Source organism: Pyxicephalus adspersus, chromosome 10 (genome assembly GCF_032062135.1).
Source record: "Pyxicephalus adspersus chromosome 10, UCB_Pads_2.0, whole genome shotgun sequence".
Classification (NCBI taxonomy): domain Eukaryota; kingdom Metazoa; phylum Chordata; class Amphibia; order Anura; family Pyxicephalidae; genus Pyxicephalus; species Pyxicephalus adspersus.
In genome coordinates, this window is record NC_092867.1 from 54,438 (window position 1) to 82,164 (window position 27,727).

Consider the following 27,727-nt stretch of genomic DNA (forward strand, 5'->3'; position numbering starts at 1 on the left):
GCTGGTAAATCTGGCTGCTCAGGGGACTGGAGACGTGGCGCCTAGATCTCAGGGCTGCATGAGCCCTGTGGGGGCTGAACTGGAGGAGGACATTGGATCAAAGGCAATGTATAGCGAAATGGGCGGTTTTTCTACTCAGGTGACAGGAGAGGAGGAGCAGGAGCAGCCAGAGGAGCAAGAGGGAGATGAGGAGGACGAGGCAGAGGACCCAGACACACCGTGGTAGAAATTCGCTCATCTCTACTGGTAATAAAAGAAAGGGGTAGCATGGTTTATTTCTAAGGGGTTCAGGGAGACAATGTTATTGATCAAATTACTTTACCAGTAACTTTACAAATTACTACCTTCCCGGGTTATGAATTAAGGACTTAGATCATACACCTCAAGATGTTAATGGAAAGAGAAGATACCGAGAAATACAGGCTTGTCGTGTTTGTTCAGGGGTTAAAGATAAGCATAGTAAGTTTAGATATTTACCTAAATACTTACAGTAACATTAATTCAATACAGGTGCACACATTGGTAATGGGGGTAGGGATCCTCTCTTCCCCTGAAGATGGAAGAAACAACCCCTTCCACTATCAATCTTTCATTAACCAAGGCGTTACACTGGTAAGACAGTTTAAAAAAAAATTATATATATAAAAGTGATAGCCCAATCAACTGATAGAAGGCTAAACTAGACTATTGAAGTAGATAAGGGATACAAATGGAATGATTTACCTTTTTCAGTAGAGAGTGTATAACGATGTGATGCCAGCAGTCAGCCTCAAAAGGACTGATCACGCTTGCATTGTGTCCTTCTAAGGGTTAAAACGGTAGTCGTGTTACTTAGTAAACAAACAAACGGCTGGGCAAAGATGGGCTTCTGCCCTTACTTCATAGGATGCGTATTGTTAGTCCTGCGCGTGTGCATATCATGCCCGAGAAATGTCAAAGGGGTTGGAAATGAGTTTACTTCCACCATTAGAGGGGCTGTTACTAGATTTAAATAAATGTGTGTGTACAAAGTGTTTGAACTAAAGGGGAGGTAGGGGGAGGTGGAGGTAACAACCCCAAACCACTCCCAAGAGTGTATATTATTTATCAATGGGCTCCGTTCATCCACCTTTACCTGTCGGAGTGTGAGGCTCCAATCTGACGTCCAAACGATGGAGGGGGTGTGAGCCATATGACAACCCTTGTTCCGCATGGTTTAACCTTTGTCTCCATGTGAATGGGCACCCCCGTCCCACATAGGGTGGGGGTTGGAGTGTCCACAGTTTATATGATGAATTAAAGTGATAAATTAAGTTAATATGGTTATAATTGAATATGTAATTATTATTGACAGGGTAAAGTATGCATAATTAAAAAGCAAAGGTGCCAACATATTTGATATCTGTAGCAACAATAACATGGTGTGTCAAAAATGTTGAAAATGGTATATTACATAGATGACACAGATTCTCACAGAGAAATCATATCTAATAACAATTACGGTATATAAAGTTATTTAGTGATAGTAGCCGTAATTTCAGCAAAAACACTATACAGTAAAAACCATATAGTTTAGAACACATAGCAACCAATCATAAACATAATAAAAAGTAAAATGTTTATATTTTGACAGTCAGATAATTGTACATAGTAGTATTGTTATAAAGTAACCGAAGTGGAATGTTCTATACCGTGTATTCATTATACATAATGCATGGTTTATTACCAAAATAGTATACCATACCTAAAAGTTTCTTCACACCAGGGGATGGTATATTAGAAATAGTTCAATGAATAGGACTGGTGAACGAGATGTAGGATATTAGGGAAACGGTTTAAATGAGAGAACATTCTTTAACAATTGTGGTCACATTTAATAAAATTATCCATCTAGCTTCAACTTGTAACAGAGTTTTATCTATATCTCCCTCTCTAGGGTTCGAGGGATATATAATTACTGTCAAAGTGATACCTAGTACAAACATGATGACTTATAGGAGTAATCATTTTTCCAGGCTCAATTGAATACACATGCTGGTATATTCTTTTTCGAAGGGTTATTTTAGTTTTTCCCATGTAATGCGGTAAATTATCCCCGTTGAGGAGCAGTCTACGTGGTGTTTCAGCCTATGTACAGTGTTATTGGGAAGTTTAGTCGTTTAATTCTCTTTTACCCATTTACATTGTGTGCATTTTCTACATTTATATGTTCACGGTGGTAGTTTAGGTAAATCCCTAGAGTAAGGATTATCATAATGGCTGGAAACCAAGAAGTCTTTTGGGAATATAGATTTTCTGAAGGTTAGGCGAGGTTGTGAATATAGAAATTTGGAGGTATTCGCATCACTAATAGGATCTGCCAGTGTTTTGATATAATTTTAGAAATGTCTTCATGTTATCTATTGTATGTAGTTATAATTCTTAGAGGTTCTTCAGAAATTGGTTTACTTCTGAAGATTAAGGTTTGACGATCAAACGTTTTTGTTTTCTGATAAGCGTTTTTTAGTAATTTTTTACTGTAGCCTCTGAGGATCAATCTATCTCTTAGTGCTTTAGCTTCCCTTTCGAACTTTTAAAGGTCAGTACAGTTCCTTTTCAGCCTTAAGTACTGACGAAAAGGGATACTTCTTTTAGGAGCTTGAGGGCGAGTCTTTTTGGCGTGCAAAATCGTGTTGCCAGCTTTCCTTTCTATAAAGGGTGGTGTTTATTTTTGCCTTCTGGTGTCCTTATGATATAAGTATCCTGGATTGGTATAATTATCAATTCATAGTGAACTTGACATTGTAGGTTTTTATTTGTATTTTTGAGAAGAATTCCATAAGGAAAGATTCAGGCCCTATGCATACAATGAAAATATTGTCAACGTACCGCTTTCAAGTATGTATGTGTTGTATGTATGTAATGTTTCATTTTTTGGTTGCGAAAGGAGGTGTACTTCCCAATCACTAAGGTACAAGTTGGCGTAGGACGGTGCACATTTCGTGCCCATTTGAAGCTAGTGATTATTTCTTAAGGTGAATATGTAGCCCCTAAATATATTCCCTAAACCTGGGATAATAGGACACCCTGAAAGATTTTTTAGATCCCTAAGCACCTTTGGGAGGGAGTAGAAGGAAGGGATCCTGTGGTGTTTAGTATGCAGGTAATGGAATGGGCATCATTTTTTTTTTACTGTCTTACCAGTGCAATTCCTTGGTTAATGAAACATTGATAGTGGAAGGAGTTTCTTCCCCCTGTGCACATGTATTGAATTATTGTTACTGTAAGAATTTAGGTAAATATCTAAACTTACTCATTATACTCATCTTGAACCCCTGAACAAACACTTAAGAAAACCATGTATTTTCCTTCAAGGGAAAGTTTTCATTAACAACTTGAGGTGCATGATCTAGTTCTTTAATTCAGAACCGGGAAGCTAGTAAGTAATTTGATCAATTACATTGTCCCTGAAACTTTACCACCATAGGACGCTGGATTTTATCATTTCTATTACCTCAAAAAAAACATATGTTGAATCTGAGCTTACATTATATCTATAGTAAAATCACACAGACTCCCCTATTCAAGTAAGTGTATAATTATTTTTACTAGAGACCCTCACCCATGACAGGATCACTGCTAATAACCTAATACCACTGTACTTACTTTATTATGGGCTACTTGCCCAGCCATATCAAGCGGTGATCTTTTGTATACAACTATAGTTACATTGCCTACGTATAAAGATTTACTAGTCTTACAATCATCCGCAGAACAAGTATGTAAGTTATAGGGAAACTATGGTAATAGATACAAGTGTAATTTATTGTTTTGTTTTTCTTTCTTTTCTGTATTTGTAAAGACTCTTTCAAAACAAGCTAAGTCTCAGAATCCCCTAAAGAAGCTACAAAGCGAAACACGTCGGGAATAGGACATCAAACTAATATATTTGTGATATGTTAATATCTGGCCTGGAAATCATTTGTAATAGCATAGGACATCGCACGTCGAAGAAGAAAGCTATTTCAGTAAAAAATGACTATGTTTTTATATTGGCAAAAAAGCCTCCTTTTCGCTTCCTATTTTTTACATGTATCAAAATGTATTTAAAGAAGTATAATTGGAAACTCCCCACATTTCACCCCTCCAAACATTTATCAACATCCCACACAATGAAATTAAAGTTAATCTATGTACAAAAAGCTAAATAGACATTAAAATAAATAAACTTCACTAAAAACTGAATGTAACAACCCCTTAAAGGTTCTTTCATTTACCGTATTTTTTGCCATATAAGACCCACTTTTTCTTCCCCAAAACTGGGGGGGAAAAGTTAGTGCGTCCTATACGACAAATGTGTTATAAAATAATTAAAATAATATACTCACCCGATACCCGATCCTGCGTGTGTCTCTGCATGCAGCCTCTGTCTCTTCTCTCCTCTGGCAGCACGTGTCTTCTCCTGTCTGTAAAGCAAAGCGAAAGAAGCCGGCACAGCGCCACCTGCTGTTCCCTGTCCTAACTGCCGTACAGTGGAAAAAAGCACAGAGTGATCAGAAGGGGAATTTGAATGACAGAGTGATCAGAAAGGGAGTTTGAATGACACAGAGTGATCAGAAAGGGAGTTTGAATGACACAGAGTGATCAGAAAGGGAGTTTGAATGACACAGAGTGATCAGAAAGAGAATTTGAAAGGCACAGAGTGATAAGAAAGGGAATTTGAATGGCACATGAGTGATCAGAAGGGGAATAATCTTTCAGAATCTTTTTTTCTAGATTTTCCTCCTTTAAAATTAGGTGCGTCTTATATTCCGGAGCGTCTTATACGGCGAAAAATACGGTAACAGTGAACTTAGGAGAGCACTCATTTTAGGTTTTCACAGATACATTCTTAGCTGCATGGTGCTTGGCTAAAAAATGAGAGGTGCCTGCATTCACCTATTGGTGTCACACATGTACGATTGCATTTCTCAAGAGCAATGTATGCTTCAGAATGAGCAGCAACAGCTAATGTTCTCATTTACCTGGATTTCAGGTAGTGGCTGCCAGTAGAATATGTTCACTGGATGGAAGGAAAGATAAGCATTCCTGGAAAACCTTAGGCTATGTACACACGTGCAATAATTATTGTTGGAAAGGATCTTTCACGATCCTTTGCAACGACTAATAACTGCACAATGCATGAACCAGTCCTGTACATAAAGCACTGTTCTGTTCTATAGAGAGAGGAGGTGGAGAACAATGGACCAGCAAGCCGCTGCATTCTCTCCTCTCCACTTCCATTAAGATCTTTCGTCGTTCATCGTCCATGGATCCGCTAGGACGGTTGTTTGGATGATGAGCTCTGTACACACACCAGATTCCCTTCCGATATCGGCCACGAGCCGATATGTTTGTGTTCAAACTGTGGTCATCAAACAGTTCTATGTTTGACAACCCATACGTGGCAGCCCTAGATGTCACAGCTGGGAGAGCAGCTCATCTAGTAGGGGTCAAGACAGTAATGCAGGAAAACAGTTGGCAGTAATAAGACTTTCTAATATCAGGAGGACTAATAAAATAATGAGTTGCATGGATCACTTGTTTTTTGGTCTCCTTGGTGCCAGGGTTTGTCATTTGCTGAGCATGACCCAGATGTATCTTATGCATATGATATGGAGACATGGCCCGAACATCCTGTACTATATATATCACCTCTTGTAATTCTATAGCAATGGGAATAAAATGAAAGAATCTTCCATAAATCATTTCTGGTGATGTTGTGGGGTTGTGTATTTGATAAAATATTGGCATACACAATATCTGAGCCTTTATTTCCAGTAAAATATCTTCTATGTTCTGTACAAGATTGGGCTCTTTTACAATAATATTTTACTAATAAAAATCCATGATCAGTGTGGTTAGTTCATAGATGTCTGGTTCCTTTCCACACAGAACCAGGAAAATGCATCTTCTTCCATTTGAGAAATGCAGTATAATCAGAAATCAAACACCTGCAAAAATAATGAAATCAATAAGACAACTGAAAAGTAAACTAGCAGAACCCAACATTGGGGGCTCACTGTGTGCGTTAAATAACTTTTCATATTTTTTAATATAACACCATTTCATGCAGCAAAATTAGATATAAGTCAATATTAAAGTGATTTTGTCTTGGGTGAGGGGGTGATTCTGACATTCACCAGAGCATTCCCTGGTGGAGAATCTTCCAGGTCCATTCGTTTTCAGTGGTAGGGTTTAAGTGGTATGTCAGATTCACTGCTTTATAAATAGACTCCTAATCACTATTTTAGTAAGCACTGAAAGGTCTAAAACAGCCAACATAAGGACTTTTTCTACAGTGCCTGGGATCAGACATGAACATGAGGAAACATTTTGTAACAGCAGTTTGTATATAGCTTATAAAAGGCCAGTTTCAGATGGCACTGTCAGAAATGCATAGATATTTACTACAATAAGAAAACTTACGTGGATGAAGCTTAATGTAAAGGCTGATCAGGGTGAACATTTATTGACTTGTAAATTTCCTTCAGAAATAGCAGGGCTGTGTCTTCAGATTCCCTAGAAGAAGACATACATTGTTAGTTATTCTGTAGGACGCCGATATGTGGAGGTAAGGGAGCACACACAAAGGGGACCACAATATACTACAGATATAAAAGGTCAACTAAAATCCTTGCCGAGTCCGATTACACAAAGTCAGAAATTTTAGAAAAAGCATTTTAAAAAGATTTATAGTTATGTTGGTGGGGGGGAGATAATTAATAATGATGAAATATCCATGTTGGGACTAGAGATAGGACAAGTATAAGTAGTACAAATTATAAAGTCTCCATAATGAAGGGACTGATAAGAGGACAGGTTATGTGCAGTAATGAAATTTACGGACCTAGAAAGGAGTCAGTAGAATATAAGGGGGTGGATTATGCTTAGTAAAAGAACATTCCAGTATGAGATGTTCAGAGCAGGATCTTTTCCCTATGAAGGGATTGGGTAAATGACAGCAAAATCTGCATTATAATGGGACCAGAAACTGGACATTAAGAGTAAAGAAAGTGTGGAGAATGGATTTCCCAGGGTATGGTTAGTACAAGGAAAATTACAAAAATAGAAGTTTGAATTCATTGTATTGCATTTCTATAAAAACAGCAGTTTATAAATTAGGGCTTGATTTCTGAATACCTTTGATTTTCTAGAAATGAATTGTGGGACTACAGCAACACAGTCACAGACTTATTAGTGTGAATAGGGACACACAGCATGAATTATATTTCCTGGCACACCTCATGTTAGAACAAATTTTGGGCCCACCCCAGCAACCCTTTAGGACTACCCCTAACTAAAGGTAGGTACACACTTCCAATAATTAGCATTAGAAAACGAACAATTACGACCGATCAACTATTATGCACGAATATATTTGAACGATCGTATTGTGCACAATTCTGTACATGCTGTAAAGATATGATCATTCAAATATAATCCACTAATAGTGTACACACGCTAGATACAATTGTTTGAACTATGCAGGTGACATGTAAAGGAGTGACATGTAAAGGAGAAAGTGTATTGCAGAAACATGCACGATCCCTGAACAACCGTACACAATAGATAGCGAACAGTCGCCGGCCAATCAGATCCGCCGTGACAGTCTCACTCCAATCTGTCCAGGGAGGCTGCTATACCCCTACTTCAGTGTAGCGATGTCTTGGGAAGGGCAGCTCTCAGCATCCAAATGTCATTTGCCTGTATTTGATGGCTTGGTGATTGAAAGGAAGGGGCTAGAAAACATTCATCTATCTTGATGAATGATCAACCTGCACCCTAAATCCACTGGTACCATCCCTTCAAGCCCAAAGTGGCATCAGACTTTCATTTTAACTCAAAGTCTTACTTGCATTTTAAAACCTTGAAGGCCTTCCAGAAGATAATCTTTTCAGGAGATTAGTTATGGTATAATTTACCTCCTACTTTTCTGTCAAGAACAGGGAAGCCAAGATCTACAGATAGAAAGTTCCTTCTGTCTAGCTGCTTCCCAAATTATCTAGTCCTGAGTGATAAAGGCTATCAGATTGTCTTATGAATCTTCCCAGGCTTCCATCTCCAGTGATTTGGACATCTCCAATCATGTGACCCAACGTCACAAATGCTGGAGTTGCAGCACAGCCCAGGCAGAAGCCAGAACTTTAACAAGTGACTGCTAAAACTACTTTACTTTAAGCACAGTGCTAACAACTCTCAGTGAAAGTGTCAATAAAACAAGTACTACATAATGATGCTGAAAATCACAATATACCGATTACTACTCCATGAAACTGGTAATAACATCCTACTAGCAGGGATCAAACTGATTTTTCTAAGCTTCTTGGTACCTTTAGGAATGTGGATTTGGAAATCAACAGGTTACAGAGAACTTGGCATAACCCTAAGCGCCTATCCAGCAAGATTACAAGATGTTATCAGTCGAACCATTTAGAGCGCACCATAGATGATGTGCAGGGCTTGTAAATGCCGACCCCTTGGAATACAAATGGGCATATATAACATACTTGTGTAAACACACTCGGGATCTATAGCACTCTACACATCTGCTCAGCATAAACGTAACATACAATTCCGTTGTACTGTCGTAATTATTGGGAAGTCTATGTTTGAGCAACAGCTCCCCTCGACAAAGTCACTGTCCCTGACTCTGGGTCATCTGGGGGTTTCTACCTGGTTATGTTTGTAGGTGAACACCAGGTGTTGCTTTTATACCTGGTGGGCCATCCCAGCATTCTGCTTTGATTGGTGGTTTACCAACTAGTCAGGCATCGGTGAAGTGGTCGGTGGGCTATATATATTGTTGCTTGGGTTCTACGATTCTTGTATCCTTAATAAATGTTAATGTGGCCCCTTTGTTTTTGTTAAATCCTGGGGCAGTTCAGAGTGAGGATTCCTTGCACTGGGAGTCAGCTGTGCTTTATATGTGGCTTGCTTGTACACAATTTTCTGTGTTGGCTATCCATCTCCCCAGGGGTTCTTTCCTGCAGGCTGGAGGGTGAGCACTGTATCCCATCAAAGGGCCTATTTGCTTGGAAGGTGCCCCTTATGGATGTATCGCTGTGCCATGGTCCTTTCCTCCGCCAACAATCATATCTTTTTGGAACCCTACGAAGCAGGTGAGGTGTAGAAGCCAATACATTCCACCCAAAATGCTCAGTTTTGATGTTGGGAACCTCCAACGATTCACATTCTCTAGAATGGATTCATGGTGATTAAGCTGGGGAGGTGCCTTTTGGGGTCCACCAACTATAGCCAGATAAAAATTCCTTTCATTAATCTGGTTATTGTCTGTTATTATACAAAAAAAATGTAAAACCTAAACAGAAAAAGTTAAAATCTTTAAAAAATCTTAAACCTAAACAGACAAACAAAAGAAAAAAATCCTTTGGGGAGGGAAACAAATGGCAAATCTAGCTTTGTAACATGCATGGTCTTTGAGTCCACTTGTCTGGATGTCACATCTGTTGCTGAACTTAAGAAGGCTTGATATAACCATTTTCATGTTGAACCCTTTGCAGAATAGATTTGGACTATACTTACTGACTAATATTACATTTGACTTCTAACGAATATGTTTTAATGACAAGCAATACTCACCAGTAACATAGATGACTCTGCAGTGCAAACAGATACTCATTAAAGCTCTCAATAGGCTTCTCTTGTAGGACATAGTCAATTCTGTGACCACCATTCAACATGCCAATCTTAATTGACAGGTCCTCTTCTCTGCTAGTCTCTACGATTTCCAATTTCTCTTCTAAAAAAAAAAAAAAAAGAATGCAGATGGTCAAAACCATCAACTATCATACAGAGACAGCCCAACCCTGCACATGGCATTGGAAGAGTTACTCCTAAAGTATAGTCTAGAGCAGGGGTTGGCAAACTCTGGCCTTTAGGCCAGATACGGCCTAGCTGGTAGTTTGTTCTGGCCTAATGCCCCCTTGCCGATCCGGCCCAACGCCAACATTTATACACATCATTTATATAAATGATCTCTTTAGCAGTGCGATGTGTGTATATAAGCAGTGTGCTTATACAGAAGTGTGCAATTTGGGTGGTTGGAAAAAAATCTTCATGTGAAATGACACCCTGCTTTTTTGCTTGTCATTTATAAATAATATATATATATGCATTATATATAAAGCTGCATAGTGATGTGCATAGGAACATGCTAAATACTCCTTAGATCACCTTCTACTTGCTTCTCCTCTTCTTCCTTAATCTGATCTGCAACCTTTTCCAGTTCTTCCTGAAGCTGGGAAGAAGATGTGTGAAATCGGGCAAATTCATTCAGTGTCTGCCAGGCAGATCGCAAGGAGCTAATAAAGCCTTGTTTCAGATCTGACCCCATACGGGTTAGGCTTTCCTTCAACTCTGAGAGAAACAAAAATAAGTTAGACTGCATTTTGGATCTCTCCAATCCAAACAATTAAGAAACAAAAAAAAATAAAAAAAAAAAACTCACCAAGATGAAGCCTCTTCCGCCCTTTGTGATGTGGAATAAGAACCGGTTTCAGATCTAGATCTGCTATAATCATTGGTTCCAATCGGTATGCAACAGGGTCCAGCTGATAAGAGACAATTGTATTACACAAGGCCGATACAAATCACGGCTCTTAAAGCAAACATATGTACTTTTGTAGAGGTTACATACTCATCATGGCTGTAACTAAAATCACAGATTCTCAAATACAAACACTGATCCAATGCAGTCACATTCTCTGCTAACCTAAATATAAAATTCTCCTACTGCGCTAACAATCAATCTTCCCCCAGAATATGTTTCTCCTACCGATCAAACTCAAAAAATCCTAAATCAGAAGAGTCCAAATCCAATCTCTGATGGCCAGTATCCACAAACATTTTATTTACTATACTATATTGATAAAATATTTTTTAGTATGTGGCTCTCAATGACTGGCATTCTACAACCATTGTCCTAGACTGTTTAGAAATACCAGAGAACAGCGGCACATATGCGGATAGAACCTCCACCGCAAGATATATTTTGTCTAGATCTACTTGTTTCCATTTACTTACAGATTGCTCCCCTAACCCCTCTTATAATAATTATCTTCTCACAGTCAAAACACATTTAAAAGTGACTCAGTAATGCCCCCTACTGTCTCCAAGGTGAACTTACTGGGTGATAAATATTAAAGAAGCCCTTGCAGGTAGGCAGTCTGTAGTTCTCATCAATTGAGTTTAGGCCACGGACAGTCAAAAACATTCCAATAGGAGATCCAAGAGCAAAGAAATTTTCCAGCTCAAAATCCAGTGGATTATACTTCACGGATACCTGAAAGAAAAACACACCTACTTACTGCACAGATCAAAGCACCTCTGAGAATTGTGTACAGAGCAGGCCAGAGGGAACATACAGATGTACAAATAAATAAGTGACCTTGGGGCTGGGCAGAAATCAACCACAAAGAGAGGAATATAGATTACCTCCTGTAAGCTCAAACTGATCAGGGTGGTCCCAATAATCACTTGCAGATCAGAAGCACCCCAGCAGGGCTGTATATAAATCACAGCAACCCAGAATGTGTACAGATCTAAGAGATTCTGACGACCACATAGAGATCACTGAATTCCCAATTACAATGCACAGATCAGAGCGACTGGAAGAAAATTACTAATCAGATCTCTATATAGGTGGTTACAATATGTACAATATTTCTTTAAACTTATATCCAAAGAGGACCTTGCAATACATGGTTTTGGAGAATACAAAGGAAGAATGTGTTCAGAATAATAGCAGTATGTTTAAAAAAAAATTAAAAAAAGCTCAAAATCCTTATAATGGCTTTTATTCCCATAAACACAAATGCATTGGGAACTCTGCACATTCTACTCCAAACATCAAAACAAGAAGAAAATGTTTTCAATCCTTGACAGAAAGAAGAAAAGAGAATATTGGAGCAATTCAAACATTTACTGTTTACTTGCTTTCCTTTGAATCACTGAATATTTAGCTGTAGAACTGCTGCATATCTGTGTTGTATGGAGTCCACCAACTTCTGGCCCCGTGACCAGGTATTCCAGCCCAAGATGATTGGACTAATTCTTCTGCATTTGTTACCTCACAAACAGCTTTTTTGGTGTCAACCCACAAGGTTTCTATTAGATTACCGTCTGGGGATTGGGCTGGCCACTCCATAACTTCAATCTCCTTGGTTGTTGTATCGTTACAACGCCCATTTCAAGGACATTGTATCCTCGGCAAAAGGCAACATTACCTCTTAAAAATATTGATCTATTCAAACTGATCCCTAGAATGTGCTAAATAGGCCCAACATCATAGTATGAGAAACATCCCCATATCATGATGCATGCGCCACCATGCTTCACAGTGTACTGTGGCTTGAATTCAGTGTTTTGGGGTCATCTGACAAATTCAAATCTGTGGCCCCTAAACCCAAAAATAATATTGCTCACATCAGTCCACAAAATGTTGGGTCATTTCTCCTTAGGGCCAGTCAAAAAAAATTTTTTTTGGCAAAGTGTCACCTCTTCGGCACTTCTTTTTTTAACATTGGGAGTTTGTGGGGAATTCTTGCTGATAGCTATACATCAGCATCATCTAATTGTAAGACACAGGTAAACTTACACCTTCTTTTCTCTTCCTGGAGCTTATAATCGGCTTCTATCTATTCCTATGGCAGTTTTCTCCCACCTATTTCAGGTTTTGGTTGTCATCCTAAAGCATTGGAGATAATGTTAGCTGAGCAGCCGATCATTTTCTGCACTTCTTTAGAGGATTTCCCTCTCCAATCAAAGTACGCTGCCGTTCTGAACTATGTCTGGAGCTACCCATTTGATTCAGAGAAAAATGCAATAGAACCAGCATGTACAAAATTTGCTGCTTTACGAGAAATACAATTTCTACCAAAAACAGTGATCGATCAGGTGATGTCGGACTGCTAATATTCTGAACACAACTGTACAATTTGACCATGAAGTGTGTGGCTAAAGATGTAGAGAAACACTGTTTACCATTTATTACCTAAATTTGTGTACCAGGTTAAGGGGAAGGAACAGAGTATCAATACAGTATGCTTTAGGATGGAGTGTAACATTTACCTGTCCTGTTCCAGTCTCAAAGTGTTCATAGTGGACATTGATGGAAGACACGGAAGCTCCAACTGGAAGTTTTCTTTTTGTCGGCTCTAGACTGCTGTCGGCAGAGACATCATCACTTTGTTCTGGCTGGGTTTGAACTACAGTTCTCTTCTCTGCTGCAGCTTTCCGCTCAACCTGGGAAGATGTTACGTTTTATATAAGAGTAAAGTCTATAGACAGCCTGGCTCTAGTCTGAAAGTCCACACTGGACAGAGAAAATTTCACATCCATTACCTGACTGGCAGTCATCTCTTTCACATATCTGGCAATTTTCTTTCTGGGTCCCAGTGGTATTCCCATTTCTTTCAAATCATCAACTGTGCACATGAACTGACAAGAAGGAGGACAAGACACAACAATTACTCCTGTCCCATCTAGCGACGTCATTAATATTCACTAGAATGCAGTGTACAGCAATAGAGATACCTGGTATTCATATCACAAGTAAAGAAGGCCTTAAACTTTAGAATTCACCCAGTCTGCCTGTAATAGTGCTGCACACCCAATGCACAAGGAAGGAATATGCCAACATGAGGCTAGATGGCAAAATACAAATACTCCCAACTCTAACCTCAATCCACTGGTACTGGATGAATGACAGATACCCTCCCAGCTGGAATGTGCCCGACAAATTTAGCCCCTTTCCAGGTTTGCACTGGCTGATGTTGTAAAGACTCAAACTAGTGTTCCACGCTGGTGAATTAAAAGTGGGTTGAGCGGGGGGGGGGTAGTGTGTAGAGTTGTGAAAGTTTTTACCCCCATTTAATGTAAAGGATACATAGTTTGAAATGTTGAAGTGTAAGGAAATACTCTATATCTGCAACCGAAGATCAAACCATAAAACTTACTGCTAAGGCCATACCATAGCTATAAAGCAAGAAAAGTTTTTAATGGTATTGATCTGGCCTAATCAGAGCTCAGCCCTCTACCTCATCAAGAATTTGTGACAGGACTTGAAAACGGATGTACACCAACAGTCACTCCAACTTGAACAAGTTTTGCCTTGAAGGATATGCTAGACTAATAAAGACATACTCATAAGACTTGCAGATGTAGTAAGAAAAATAGGCTCTTCAAAGTATTTGCTTGGGGTAGGAGGAATATCTTTGCATATTCAGGAGTTCTGCTTTTGTGTCTTAAAGCAGAACTAAACAGCAGGCAGGTCCTTTATTGCAGAAGTGACATGCAATGTCCTTGCCGGTTTGCAAGGTTTAAATTTGGAAATTCAGATCCCTTTTTTTATATTGTAAAAACAAAATGTTTTGTACCTTCAAAGTGGTATTTAGGCTTAGTCTACATGGACTGTTTTCCCAGCGTTTAACCTGAGGCTTGTTTGAAATCCCCATGCATTATAATGGGTTAATCTACACCAGGACGTTTTCTTGAGGCACGTTTATGACATTTATCTTAAACGTTGCTTGCCACGTTTAAAAAAATTAAACCGCTGGCTTTATGCTGGAAAACGCCCAAAAACGTGGGTAAACGCTTCTATTGATTTCAATGGGACGTTTTCCCTGCGTTTTTGAGCACCTAATATGCAAATTAGTTAAAAACACAAAAAAACATGAAAAAACGTAGGAAAATGAGGCACAGGCGTTTTTTTTTTTAACATTTTAAAGGCAAGTTTTAAAACGCTAAAAAAAGTGCAAAAAACGCAATAGGAACGTTTACATGCATTTTTAAAAAACGTCCATGTAGACCCAGCCATAATGGTGGTTTCATACCATCAGGAATGTACTTAATCATTCATCACAGATTTTTCTAGAAAAAGGTTTACAATGATTTTTTAAAAATATTTTGACTATTGATATCATAATACATGTTACTGTAGACCTCATAATATGACTTTTCTTCTTAAAGGATATGTATATGTATGGAAGATTGAACGTTCACCTTCATGTGTGTCCATGAGAAAGTGGCCTTTGCATGGGATGAAATATTGCTTTAGGCCTATTTTGCACTAAATTTGTTTCCTGTTACTATCTTCATTTTTTTTTGTGGGATGTGAGAGGGAAAACCAGGCAAACACAGGGAGAACACATAAGCTCCTTGCAGATAGTGACTAAGATTCGAACCTTGGATCTAGCACTGCAAAAGCCAGAGTGCTAGCCACTGAGCCAATAATGCTGCCCTCTACTTTGACTTTAATTCAAACTAATGTTTTAAAATATATAGTATAAATTAAATCTACAAATTATTTTAGTATAATGGAAAAAATACTTTTATGTGACCCAAAAATATCCTCTTGTTCTCTTTGTTCTTGTTGGATACCACTGGGGTATGCTTAGATGGCCTCAGGAAAACTAAAGAAATGAGTAAAGTTCATCAAAGATTTTAGAGAAGCAGCAGAGGAATACCAGCTTATGTATCTTTAGTGTTGTAGCGGATTCCAAGAGACACTGACGAAGTTTGTATGTTAGGATGTTACTAGCAATCCGGTGGGCCGCACTATGCTGCTTATGTTTATTATTACATAAGCACAGCTCTCAGATGCTGTGCAACTAGCCAACCCTTTACTAGTTCACAAGGTAGATTACCAGAGACTCCATGTCAATCTTCTCTTTGTCAAACACAGTGATGTACTCCAACAAGCTGAGCGATTCCAGGGCCTCCTGTAGGTCAGGCAGACCTTCCTGTACCACCTCCGATTCACTGGACTCTGGTAGTTCCAAAAACCTGCCCTAAAAGAATAAACTAGAATAAATATACACCACCCAAAGTATTTTAGAGAAACATTTAAATCTATTTTTATTTGCATTTCAAAAGATAAATTCCATCAGTACAGTCATAAGAAAGAACATCATGAAAATAGAGCAATTGTAGATCCAATAAGGACCATAGCAAAATACACATATGATATAAAACAATAATACGGGGGGGGGGTGTTGCGGAGCTAAGGATACCTGGGAATCGTAGTTTAATAAAGAACCATGGAATCAAAGACTGTGTAAAAGTGAGGGGGAGGAGGAATACATCAGCCATATTGACCATCGGGAATAGAGAAACTTACAAGTAAATCATTTAAATATTTATTATTATATTTTACTACTGGATTCAACACAGAACAGCTTGGTGAGTGTATCAGCTGCAAATAATGCACTGCTTACATTGTCAGGAAGACTTTGAGGCTGGAGGGAATTTAAAGAATAGAACAAAAAGCTAATAAAGTCTACAGCAGGTGATTTGCACAAAAAACACCATATCTATTAGAGCATTAGGTTAGAATGAAAAGTATGCTGCAATCATGGAGAACCAGGCAGGACTCCTATATCTTAAGTGGTCGACGGTCCCAAAAAGTCAGTGCTAAATCTCTTCCCTGGCAATAAATGTGGGCTGTGCTGACAAAAATGCTCCACTTGTGGGGGTGTAAACCTAATCAATTCACATCCCTAAGATATTCATCTGATTTGTTTTATCCAGTATCTTGTGTCAGTTTATAAACCTCTATCATCATCTGCCCAAATCAAAAATGTACCAGAGGCCTCTCTACACCTCAAGCACATGAAAAGCATCTTGCATTGGAATCTTAAAGCAACTTGAAAAAAAAAAAATCTATAACCCCTTGGACTTTGCTACTAATCCAGGATGGTCTTTTTCTCTGGAGTGAATAAGTGTACTCTTCCCACTTGGTTGGTCAGACGTGTCATAGCATAAGGCGGCGATCAGGAATGAATGGGAGCACAGAGCTTCCCAAGATACCTACATTAGGCATCCAAGGAGGATCTTGGCTGCTCCTTCTATACATTTTCCTTCACCGATGGCAAAGAAATGCCGATCTCACGCATGAGCCGTGAGATCGGCACTCCTTTTCCCCTTTTACAGTAGGCTACATCATCCAAATCTCGCTCCTGCACAGTGCGAGATCCGGTGACGTACCCAGAAGGAAGAAGATGGCGGCACCCAGCGCTTCCTCCGCGGCAGGACGAGGAACATTTCCAAGACAGCTCGGAACCTGATTGAGGAAAGATCCAGCACAATCGAGGGATCTGCGGGATTAAAGGTGTGATTTATTTTTATTTTTCACTTTAGTTCTGCCTAAAGTGGGCCCCAATGTCAATACAGGGTATTCAAATTAAAAGCTTCAAGTTAAAGTTTAGTACACTCACTGATCCAGGTAGTACTGCACACTCTACAAGTCTTTGTTATATTAATTCTTATTAAACAGGAAAGCACTAGACCTGACACGTTTCACTTGGTAGGAGCTTCTTCAGGGGTTACTGCACAGTAGCTAAGAATAACAGAGGTACTGGATGCGGTATTTTGCTGCACACGTCTCTATGGGCGTTAGACTGTTACCCGTCACTCATTTGACTTGAGGTGGAGAGAGAAAAATTTTACCAAAAAGGGGCGAATAACCCTATATAGAAGGTCCCCAAAACCTAAGTTTGGCACTGAAAGAGTGAACCAGAAAAGCTGCAGGGAGGGAAAGAAGGCACTGCAGCCGCAGCTCCTCTTGTGAGAATCTATCAACCATATATGATCAGATCTGGAACATTTATTGTTTGTATATAGTATTCTAAGAGCAATTATCCTTGAATGCAGTTGTTTTTGTTGCCAAAAACCCTGCTATCTATCTTCCTTGTTTGGGGTTGGCAGCACTTCCCTACGAGGGAATTTTGGGAGTACTATTTTTGAACACTTATCCATTGTTATACTTGTTTACGTTCTTACTATTAAACAGGATTTTTCAACATATTATGCAGCACTGTACATTAAAGAGGGGAACATTATCTGCTTATATTGTGGTTAATTATGTTATGATAGCAATTGTAACTTTATTGTTAACGATTATAGCCTGCTATATGTACTGAAGAATATCTTTTACAAAAGAGTAAGAACATTACAAACAAGTAAACCCAACTTACATGATTATCTCCTACACCTTCTTGCTTCTTGGCAGAGCTGGTATCAGGAGGTGAAGCCTGTACTGTTGGTGTAGCTGTCAAATCTTGCTGGTTGGACAAGATGTCAAACAGAATCAGGGAGCCTGGAAATATAGAGAAGTAAGGACAAAGTAATTCTGTAAAAATGGGTGACTGTTCATGCAACTTCAAAATACATCTACTGAATAAGAGACCATTGTTTATGTACCAGTAAGAAGAACATGATAAGCAATCATAACTACATGTGCCAGATTATACTAAAATCAATACTAGCAGCTAATCAACCTAGGTTCTCCAAAAACCCAAGATAAGCAACTAAAGCTAAAAATATTAGAAGGCTAGATAACATACCTAAACTGTGACCTGCCACAGACACCCCTCCAGTAAAATCTGGGTTTCGGCTCATGAAAAGTTCATACAACCGGTTCATCTCCAAGCTGACTTTGTCTACAATGGTCTGGCAGTAGGTGGGACTGCTGTAGAACAGAATGTCCAGAAGGGTCTCATTGGTGAAGTGTCGAAGACGTCCAATGCTTGGCAATGTGATTTTTTTGATCCGCCTACAAAGACAGAACAGGGAAGCCTCCTACTTAAGGCAAACAAAATATATACTAAATAAGCTTTGAAATCAACACCATGTAAATTGACTATAACCCATCATATCACCAATGTGTTGCAACTTGGGAACTCATTTCATAAAAGGCTGGAGTGACAGCCAATTAGGGTACACATTAATACCATTGACAAAATAAATAGAAATCTGCTAAGAAATCATCTGTTGGGGAGATAGAACACTTCCTCATTCTTTTTTCCTTACAAAAAAGGTCTTCTCCTTGATGATGAAATTTTCTTCTAATCTGCAATGACACAGGAGAAGTTCTTTGAACTGCTATGATAAGAATGCCAAATGCTGCATTACAGCCACTTCCTCTGATGTTCAAATTCAGCCAGAGGGCTGGCTAATCAGACATGACCATGTGACAGCATGTGGGCAAGGGGCTCAGGCCATTGCAGCGCTAGGTCCTGAGTTCGATTCCCAGCCAGGACACTATCTGCATGGAGTTTGTAGGTTCTCCCTGTGTCCCAAAAACATGCAGTTAGGTTAACTGGCTTATCCCTAAAAATTGACCTTAGATTGTATGAAATACATATGACTATAGTAGGGACATTGGATTGTGAGCTCCTTTGAGGGACAGTTAGTGACACCACTATGGACTAACAATACTATTATAGAACTTATTAATATTATTAATAATAATAATAATAGAATGTGACACCCAAAGTAGGAAGAACAAAAGATGGCAGACTAAACTTTCCAGCATCCCTGCATTACAGTTGAAACCAAGTGTCTACATGAGGAGGTAGAATTTGAAGTCACCGGAAGTAGGTGGTAATCAATTGTAAGCACTTAACCTAGTAACAAGAAACTAAAAGGCAGGACAAAGGATTGCTTTTGATTGAGTTGGGCTTTAAGGAATAATTGGATTTTATGTACAACATTTATGTTTGGGGTTTGGATACATTAGAAGAGAATTTTATTGAAAAAGAATTTGATATAGGAGAACACATTTATTATTCCTTTCCTCCTCTCCTGTAATGGACAGTCTGTAATGTTCTTTGGATAATGGAACCCTCATTATGATCACAAAAAAACAACATTGTGTAGGAAGAACTCTACTGACCTGTCCACACCCGTGGCATCGCCATGGAGGGCGCTGTGCCAAAGCACAGGCAGGAACTCCACACGTCGCACCTTGCATTCTTCTAGGGACTTTCTGAAGTGAGTTTGTAGCAGCTTCAGGGAAATGGTTCTAAAGTCATCCACTGTGTGAGAAAAACAAAGCAAGACTAATACTAATAATAATCTACACGCAATCAAGTAAACAGTAATTTAATTATTTTTAAACCAAGTAATATAACAAAGTGAAACACAAATTTACCATCCATGAAATCAACTCATCATCATCACTATTCTTTTTATTATATAAAAGGTTATATCTTAAAGAGGAAGTAAGCCCAAAACAAAAACAAAAAAACTCACACTTACCTTCAAATCCTGCAGAGCAGTCGATCCGTCGGGAGGTTTCTTCCATCGGGTCCCACGTCGTCCTGATATACATATATATATTTTTTTGTGTGTTCGTCTTCCTACGTCAACCGACGCAGGCGCGAGATCTGATGATGTAAATTAGAAGGGGAAAAAAATACATGCGCAGTGAGATCGGCAATTTTTTGAACGGCACTTTTGGTGAAAGCAGCCAAGTGCATGACGTAGGTGACCCAGGAGGCTCTGCACTCCCATTCATTCTCGATTGCCTAGGCGATCGAAAATTAAGAGGGCAGTGCTGTACTTTTTTTTTTTTTTTTTTTTTTTTTATTAGGGTGTTGCAATAAAAAAAAAAAAAAAAAAAAAACACAAACCAACAGAAATTTACTTTAAATAAAAGGGTAGACAACCCTTTTAAAGTGAAAGTTTAGGTACGCTTTAAGATGTATATACTCTATCAACATGCCGTAGTTTGAAAACATGATTCTATAAACAGGAACAGATTGATTGTCATCAGAAGATGGTGGAGAACAGTGAGAGTTAGGTAGCTTCCAACGTTTGGCCTACTGACTAAGTCATTGAGGACAGGGAAAGACTAAATGAATGCCAACAGCTTGGGTGATCTGGAAAGCTCCCAATGAAGGGCCCTATGTGACTACCTGGCTTTTCTCACCACATGACTAGCAGAGTCCGAACATGGTACTCTAAAATTAAGGAAAAACACAAACAGTAATACAAAGGAAGGTGATGACAAATTTGGTAGATTACATGCCGCCTTTGAGATGGTAAACAGATTGGAGTAAACACCCTGGAACTTTTGTGCCACAGGAATTTGACAATGACATCTTGTTTCAATAAGCTCAAGAGGGCTCCATGGAAATCTACTAGTGCTGTGACACAAGGTTGGGAGGGGAAAACCTGAGGTGTAGCAGGGAGTGAAGTTTGTAGATCCGGCATACCTCCTTGAGCACCAAAGAGTCCACAATGTTCCAAATGTTAAGTCCTTTTTTTACAGCAAAGTATAAACATTTTGTTTTGATGAAAAGTAGATTGAGAAAGGGGCAGAAGAACAAGGTCTTGATCAGGGTAAAAGGCAGAAAACCTCTTCCCTCAATTATGCATATGGACCAACAAGTTTCATACTCTTTAGCCATGACAGTGACAACACACGAACTATATTACTTATAGATGCCATAAATAAAAGTAACATGCCATCCCTATTACTTAGCCTGGATGCAGAGAAGGCCTTTGATCACATTAGCTGTCCGTGTATGTTCGCCATATTACGCCGCTTCAGGATTAGAGGTCTGTTCCTGCATGCAGTCAGTAAACTTTACATCACGCCATCAGCCACAGTAAAGCTACCTTATGCCACATCCGAATCTTTCCCTATCAATAATGGGACAAGACAGGAATGACGATCATTGTCACGCTTACTGGCCCTTTTATTAAAGCCCCTCGCAGCCGCTATCAGGGCCAATCAGGACATCAAGGGGGTAGATATCAGTGGAGCCCCCATACCATCTCTCTTCATGCAGACGACATCCTCTTCACCCTTACACAACCCTCTTACATCACTCCTTTAGAAAGGGTTGGAGAAATATGGTCTCCCATCTGAATATAATATCAATGCCCAAAAGATGGAAGTACTCTCACTAAACCTGCCATCGCATCTGATCACCACCCTTCAAAACTCCTATGATTTTACTGGGGGCCTGCTGTGATTATTCATTTCGGTACATTTTCAGCAGCTTTGAGCGGACACCGGTGAGGCCGCTCTGCTCGCTCCGTTCTCCGCTGATAAGAGCCGATTGCCGATTGGAGCCGGGCGGAGTGAGGAGAGCACAGGCTGCCCCTCCCCCTCTCATAGCTGTACCGAGTCTTTGGAGAAAAAAAAAACACATTGTGTAAACAATGTCTCCGCCCAGTGGGCGTGTGTAATGACATCATCAGAGCAGTGTGTGTAAATGCTGCATGTCACATTCCTCAGCCTTACAGCTCTCTGTGTATAAACCTTCATATCCCCTAAATTGTATGTCATAATGATTTGTAATTTTCAGGGTGCACAGGGAACACATAGTTAGCACCATTCACGACCCCCAGCTTTTACAAAGTTCATGATATGGGGATCAGAACTGTAAAATCAGAATTGTGTGAAAATACAACATTGGGGTTGAAGTATTAAAAGCAAGTGCACCTGAGAGTCCTAAATCAAAAATGCAAATTGGGGACCCGCAGGGCCACTTACATTGAAAGGAGCATTGGGGAAAGGCCCCTAAATTTATTTATATCTCTCACAAACCTATGACTGTCATACTATGTTACCCCGTCTGCTTCTCTTCTTTGAACCCCAATTTCCCTAGAATGGTGGGGTGTAGGTGCGATAACTCCCCCCCCCCACACACACACACACACACACACACTAAAATTTCATTACTATGGCAAACGCACTGCCCTGTTACACATTACTGCCCATTTCTAACACTGGAAACACAATTTCTCTGGAATGGGGAGGTGTAGGAAACATCTACACCTTAACACTAGTGTTTATCAATGATGTGACACAGAAGCAGCCGAATGAATGAATTCTGAGGTGTCCAGCTAAATGCAGTCACATTGCCGTCCCACTAAAACAGAGAACAGATGGGGGAACAACATGGAAGAACCCATTTACAAAGTTTCTAAAGCTAAACTCCGGACAGATGTGCCGATGTACTGACAGTGATTAGTATTTGCACACGGACACACACACCAAGCATTAGAAGCCACAACAGGTATCTTGGACCCATCTCATTTCCTGTCTGGTAGACAAACGGGATCGTTTAGCTCACTTCTTCCCATCCGTCTTGTCCTGGTCTATTCTCTTTCAGTTTTTCGTCGTGTCAGCCATTTAGTCTCATGTGTCGGCTTTTCCTAGGGTGGTCTGCAGGCAGTCTGTCATGGAATGCCTGTGATCCACTACAGTATATGAGACAGCGTGCTGTAAACTGAAAGATCCCCGGTACTTCCTGCAGTTACTATTCTGCTGTCATTCACAAGGATGTTTGGTCACACAAGTAGAGTACTAAAGGATACTACATAGGGGGAAGCAGGAGAGCTTTGGGTGTCATTTAGGTGCAGATTAGAGTTCAGATTTAATAAAAGAGTGAGAGGCCAATGATCTATGGAACAGAATAGAAAGAGCAGAGACTTTCTTTGATGGTACTGGATTGGTAGAAACTGCTGGTGTTAAAGCCCTAGATTCAGACCAAATTTATCATCCATTTAATTTCTGAGGATAGACCCTGTGGATTGACTTCCTGGCCTAGAGCATCAAATATATCACCGAGGCTGGATGGAAGGCTACAAACTGGAAAAATTGGGACATGAAAGTATGACTCCATGTTTGAGGGAGGTAATACCAGATCTGGTAAATCAATATGGATTTTAGAATCAAATGTAAACATTTACAGGTTTAAGGTGGGATAAATGCACCCTTTGGGTATGAAACCCCATTACCTGTTTTTACAAGTGGTAGAAGAGCAATGATACTTTGCTCAAAAGTTCCTGAGAAAGCCTGATCTGATTTGTACGTCCCTGCATAAAGTTTGGTCATGGCCAGTATAGCAATCACCTTGTAAAAGTGAGGAATGGCTGAATCCACAGAGAGAACAGAGCGCTTCTGAACAAAATATGTACCAAATCGACACAAAGCCAGCATTGCTGGGGGGGCAATCCATCGGTTTCAGTCATTACAGAGAAATAACTGGAAAAGTAGATTCTAACCACAACCCTAAGACCTAAGGAAACCGCACAGAAGGAAGCAAAGTGCTAGTCAAGCTTTACCAGTTGTCCACTGGTCAGTAAGCAGTTTCCTTAAAGAATTAAACAAGCTCTCTGTGGCCAATAGCTCAGAAGCCTGGGGTAAGTTGGAAACCCTAAAATGCTTGAAAGTGCACAAGTGGCCTTTGCAATTCAAGTCAGAAAAAAGAGGCAAATTCGTTAAAAAGGCCTGCAGGCCATAACAAAAGACCTTAGAGCCCCAGGTACATCCAACTGAGACTGACAGCAACTTGATTCCAGGATGAAGATATCACCACCACCCACAGCTCCCCCTCTTCTGCCCCCATCCATAAGCTTTATTCATTATTATTAAATTATTATTTAACAGGATTTCAATAGAGCCAACATATTATGCAGTGTTGTACATTAATTAGAGGTTGCAAATGACAGACAGATACAGACAGTGACACAGGAGGAGAGGACTCTGCCCCGAAAAGCTTAATCATTTTCCCTTTCCCCTGCTCCACCAATCACATAAGGCTAGGTATTTCCCCAACTCTGCACCACCCCCTCTGTTTATTACCCCAACTTATATACCAACACTGTAAAACCCATTTCTGCTCCTTACTCTGATAATCTTCTGTATTTACCTTTTTTCCCCTGAAAACCATATACTTCCTCCATCCTCCCCATTTTTTTGTCTATTTTATACATCTCAAAGGAAAAGACAAAACGGAGGTCACTTACCACATTCCACCATACTTCTGAAACGCAGATCACACACTGGCCCAATTCCATGCACCATGAACACTAGATGATCGGCCTGTGGAACTTCACCTGTCAGAGAACATATTCTCAGAACCACATACCTGAACATCAAGTTTCCTTCAACCGGGCATCTTTCTAGTGAGGTCACATAATATCACATACAGTGAGGGCAAGAAGTATTTGGTCCCCGGCTGATTTTGTATGTTTGCGTTCTGACACAGAAATGACCGGTCTATAATTGTAATGGGAGGATTATTGTAGCTGTGAGAGAATAACAACAAAAGATCCCTCAAACACTCTGTGCTGAGAAGTCAGAGCTTGCTGTGCATTGTAATGAGTGAATAATATTTGACCCTCTATCATCCAGCCAAATTTAAGGCTCCCAGGTGTCTCCCTGTATGCAGGTAAGGAGCTGAGATTAGGATCACCTTCTGTAAGGGATCCAAGCTTGTTACATTACCTGTATATAAGACACCTGTCCACAGAAACAACCAATCAGATTCCAAGCTAGCCACCATGGCCAAGACCAAAGAGCTGTCCATGGATGTCAGGGACAAGATTGTAGACCTACACAAGGCTAGACTGGGGTACAAGACTATCGCCAAGCAGCTTGGTGAGAAGGTGACAACAGTTGGGGCGATAATGAGCAAATGGAATAAACACAAATCAACGGTCATCTCCCTCGGTCTGGGGCTCCATGCAAGATCTCCCCTCCTGGAGTTGCAATGATCATGAGACCAGTGACGGGAACTTGTCAATGATCTCAGGGCAGCTGGGACCATAGTCACCAAGAAAACAATTGGTAACACACTGCTCTGTGAAGGCCTGAAATCTTGCAAAGCCCACAAGGTCCCCCTGCTCAGGATATCACATGTACAGGCCCGTCTGCGATTTTCCAATGAACAGATCTGAATGATCAAGAGGAGAACTGGGTGAATGTGTTGTGGTCAGATGAGACCAAAATTGAGCTCTTTGGCATCAACTCATCTCGCCGTGTTTGGAGGAGGAGGAATGCTGCCTATGACCCCAACAACACCATCCCCACCATCAAACATGGAGGTGGACACATTATGCTTTGCGGGTGTTTTTCTGCTAAGGGGACAGGACACCTTCACCACATCGAAGGGACAATGGACTGGGGCATGTACTGTCAAATGTCCTTCCCTCAGCCAGGGCATTGAAAATGGGTCTGTGGATGGATCAAATACTTATTTCACTCATTACAATGCACAGCAAGCTCTGACTTTTGGGCACTGGGCGTTTGAGGGTTCTTTTGTTGTTGTATTATATATATTTACAGTTATATAGACCGGTCATTTCTTTGTCAGAGGGCAAACGTACAAAATTAGCAGGGGATCAAATACTACTTTCCCTCACTGTAGGTCCCCTAATAACCCAGTAACTTGCCAGGTACTTTATTATAGGCCCATATTCTGATCTGCGCCTGAAGGTGGACATTTTTGAAGGGCGTATCAGGAAGAGAGGTATTTTTAAATTAGCATGGCCTCAGTCTGATAGAACTACATGCCATATTCTATAAAGCCTTGTTACCATGAAATGAAAACCAACAGATGCAAACAGATTTCACTGTAAGTATTTTTAACTTATTTTTGAAACATTAACAGAGGAGGCTACACACAGCAAAGATAGTATTCATTTATCTAAAAGCATATTTCCTTCACTGTCTGAAAGGTTACCCAAGACCGCCCGATGCCAATTTTATTTTTGTGCTGCCCCCTAGTCACTGCAGGGACATGGCTCATACTTTAAAGCAGCCAGTCCGTTAGCCCAGCACCAGTCCGTTAGCCCAGCACCAGTCCGTTAGCCCAGCACCAGTCCGTTAGCCCAGCACCAGTCCGTTAGCCCAGCACCAGTCCATACCATCTGGAATTTCATCATGGTCATCTATACCCCTCTTCACCACACGAGGCCTGGACTGCCCATCCTGTGGGGTCCCCCATTCATCGGGTATTGCCGACTGCTGAAACTGGACAATCACCTGCAAAATATAACACCAGGTAAGGGCAGACCAAAATCTTAAGCCATTCTGGGGCTGCAAAATTTCTGGGTAACTCATGCCCAATTATGCTGTTATCACAGAAGCTTCAGAATTTTCCCCAAGGTCCTAGGGGATTGCCACGCCTGCAAAAGATGAATGAAGGATTCACAAAGAAATATGACAAACTGCACCCACCTTGGGGTTGTGCATCACAATGGTTTCTCCGCCCGGGAACTCCAGTCTTCGATGCCACTGATTAGTTGTCACTGCCTTCTTATACTCTGCCTGAAATGGAGGCAACAAACATCACAAATACTTTCCAATAAGTCAAAAGCCATTACAACTACCACGTACCTCCAGTCTTTCAGTAAAGTCCTCGCTGTATGGGACAAATCTGCTGTCCGTGTCTCCTTTGTAGAACCAGGAACAACGCCGAACCTCCAAATCCTCCTCCTCCCAGTACACAGCTTTCATCTCCCGGTCATACAGGTAGACATCATATCGCCCACCGGCTGTACTCACCACTACACTCTCTGGGTCCGGCTGAACTAAACAGGAGACAAAATGGAATTCCTTCATAAAGGGATCCCTGCTCCCAAAAGTTTGTATATTTTATTAGAAGATATGAGAGAAGTCACTTACCAGAGTTGTATACCTTCTCCAGATTTGCAGAGTCGTACATGCTAAAAGGAGACCAGACCTCACGGCCTTCCACCAGTTTACAGAAGAACCAGTGAGGCTGGACGGGCTCATACAAGTTGGGAATAAATTGTGGCACAGTGGGAGTAGTAGTCCTGGGGAATGGTGGCTGTGTGCCTGCTGTCGTCATGTATGGATATGCTGTGGGTGGCTGTAAATGAGAATTAGAAAATGAATATACATCAATCTATAGAATATAAATTGTCCATCAGTGTACACAACAAGTATCCCCAGCAAATGTTCCCCAAGTGAGCTGTAAATACAATTTGTGCCGGACGGATGTCAGTGCTGAGATTTATCACTCCTCCATGTATGGCCCACAGGAAAATGACTTTCAGTATATATTATTATTATTATATAACATTATTATTACCATTATACATTATTACTATATATTATTATTATACATTATTATTATATAACATTATTATTACCATTATA

General features: G+C 40.2%; 1 protein-coding gene across 1 annotated transcript in view; it reads right to left on the reverse strand.

The window, feature by feature from the left end:
• Positions 1-5,753: 5,753 nt before the first annotated feature.
• SEC23IP (SEC23 interacting protein) overlaps positions 5,754-27,727 on the reverse strand; it is a 24,582-nt gene continuing 2,608 nt past the window's right edge. The window contains exons 3-19 of the mRNA XM_072424714.1: positions 27,230-27,437; positions 26,942-27,135; positions 26,783-26,872; positions 26,470-26,587; positions 24,568-24,657; positions 19,694-19,835; positions 18,363-18,571; positions 17,994-18,115; positions 15,666-15,809; positions 13,363-13,458; positions 13,090-13,263; positions 11,147-11,302; positions 10,469-10,571; positions 10,195-10,377; positions 9,601-9,760; positions 6,427-6,519; positions 5,754-5,951 (exon numbers count right to left, since the gene is read on the reverse strand). Of these exons, the coding sequence (XP_072280815.1) occupies positions 6,438-6,519; positions 9,601-9,760; positions 10,195-10,377; positions 10,469-10,571; positions 11,147-11,302; positions 13,090-13,263; positions 13,363-13,458; positions 15,666-15,809; positions 17,994-18,115; positions 18,363-18,571; positions 19,694-19,835; positions 24,568-24,657; positions 26,470-26,587; positions 26,783-26,872; positions 26,942-27,135; positions 27,230-27,437 (2,271 nt within the window). The 3' untranslated portion in view covers positions 5,754-5,951; positions 6,427-6,437. The remainder of the gene's footprint in view (positions 5,952-6,426; positions 6,520-9,600; positions 9,761-10,194; positions 10,378-10,468; positions 10,572-11,146; positions 11,303-13,089; positions 13,264-13,362; positions 13,459-15,665; positions 15,810-17,993; positions 18,116-18,362; positions 18,572-19,693; positions 19,836-24,567; positions 24,658-26,469; positions 26,588-26,782; positions 26,873-26,941; positions 27,136-27,229; positions 27,438-27,727) is intronic.